The sequence below is a fragment of the Pteropus vampyrus genome, unplaced genomic scaffold (assembly GCF_000151845.1).
Source record: "Pteropus vampyrus isolate Shadow unplaced genomic scaffold, Pvam_2.0 Scaffold61, whole genome shotgun sequence".
Taxonomy (NCBI): domain Eukaryota; kingdom Metazoa; phylum Chordata; class Mammalia; order Chiroptera; family Pteropodidae; genus Pteropus; species Pteropus vampyrus.
The window spans coordinates 7,733,627-7,735,147 of NW_011888842.1; the positions used below are offsets into that span (position 1 = coordinate 7,733,627).

General features: G+C 44.0%; 1 protein-coding gene across 1 annotated transcript; it reads left to right on the top strand.

Moving 5' to 3' along the window:
- The first annotated feature begins 540 nt into the window (after positions 1 to 540).
- On the top strand, positions 541 to 1,521 carry LOC105292705 (olfactory receptor 1N2). The gene has a single exon (XM_011361040.2). It carries the CDS (start codon positions 568 to 570, stop codon positions 1,519 to 1,521), a length of 954 nt encoding a protein of 317 aa, XP_011359342.1. The 5' UTR covers positions 541 to 567.

Here is a 1,521-nt window from a genome sequence, read left to right on the forward strand (position 1 = left end):
TGACTTTTTCAATCCTGCCTTCAAGTATATGCCCCATTGTCACCTCCTCCAATAGTGTACACTGACTTCTCTGGTCAAACTGATCCTTTTTTCTCTGGACCTTATGATAGCATAGAAACAAAATTTGTATTTGAATAGAAATTATTGTGACTCTTCTCTAAATGTCCCATGGGTACTTTCTTTCTTTCTTTTTTTAATTATGTTCATTTTGTTTTTATTAATTATAGTTAACATACAATATTATATTAGTTTCAGATGTACAATATAGTGATTAGACATTTCTATAGCTCACGGAGTGATCCCTCTGATAAGTCTAGTACCCACCTGACACCATACATAGTTATTATAAAATTATTAACTATATTCTCTATGCTGTACATTACATTTCCATGGGCATTTTCTTACATCCCCAAGGAGATCCAGAGATACTCATTGGCAAGGTCCACTTATTCTCCTTTTTCCCAGCATATTTCTAGCTATAGAGATGCATATCTGTAAATTGATTTGATAAGTAAATATTGACACACAGAGAGGTTTTATCTGAACAGGTAATGAGAACTACAAGGGATGGGGAAACCAAACAGAGTGAACCAAACTGCTGTTTCAGACTTCCTCCTTCTAGGACTCTCTGAGCAGCCCGAGGAGCAGCCTCTCCTGTTTGGCATCTTCCTGGGCATGTACCTGGTCACCATTATGGGGAACCTACTCATCATCCTGGCCATCAGCTCTGACCCACACCTCCACACTCCCATGTACTTCTTTCTGGCCAACCTATCATTAACTGATGCCTGTTTCATTTCTGCCTCAATCCCCAAGATGCTGGCCAACATTTATAACCAGAGTTGGACCATTTCCTATTCTGAGTGCTTTGCACAACTATATTTTCTCCTTATGTTTGGTGGCCTCGACAACTGCCTTTTGGCTGTGATGGCGTACGACCGCTACGTGGCCATCTGCCAGCCACTCCATTACAGCACAGCTATGAGTCTCCAGCTCTGTGTATTAATGCTGGGCATGTGCTGGGTGCTCACCAACTGTCCTGCCCTGATGCACACACTGTTGCTAACCCGGGTGGTGTTCTGTGCCCACAAGGCCATCCCCCATTTCTACTGTGATCCCAGTGCTCTCCTGAAGCTCGCCTGCTCAGATACCCACATTAATGAGCTGATGATCATCACCATGGGCCTGATGTTCCTCACCACTCCCCTCATGCTGATCATTTTCTCCTACGTCCGCATTTCCTGGGCCGTATTTGGCATCTCATCTCCTGGAGGGCGGTGGAAGGCCTTTTCTACATGTGGTTCTCACCTCACAGTGGTCCTGCTCTTTTATGGCTCTCTCATGGGTGTGTACTTACTTCCTCCATCAACTCACTCCACAGAGAGGGAGAAGAGGGCTGCCATTCTCTATATGGTAATTATTCCCATGCTAAACCCATTCATCTACAGCTTGAGGAACAGAGACATGAAGGAGGCATTGGGTAAACTTTGGGGTGGTAGGAAAACATTCTTCTTGCCATGA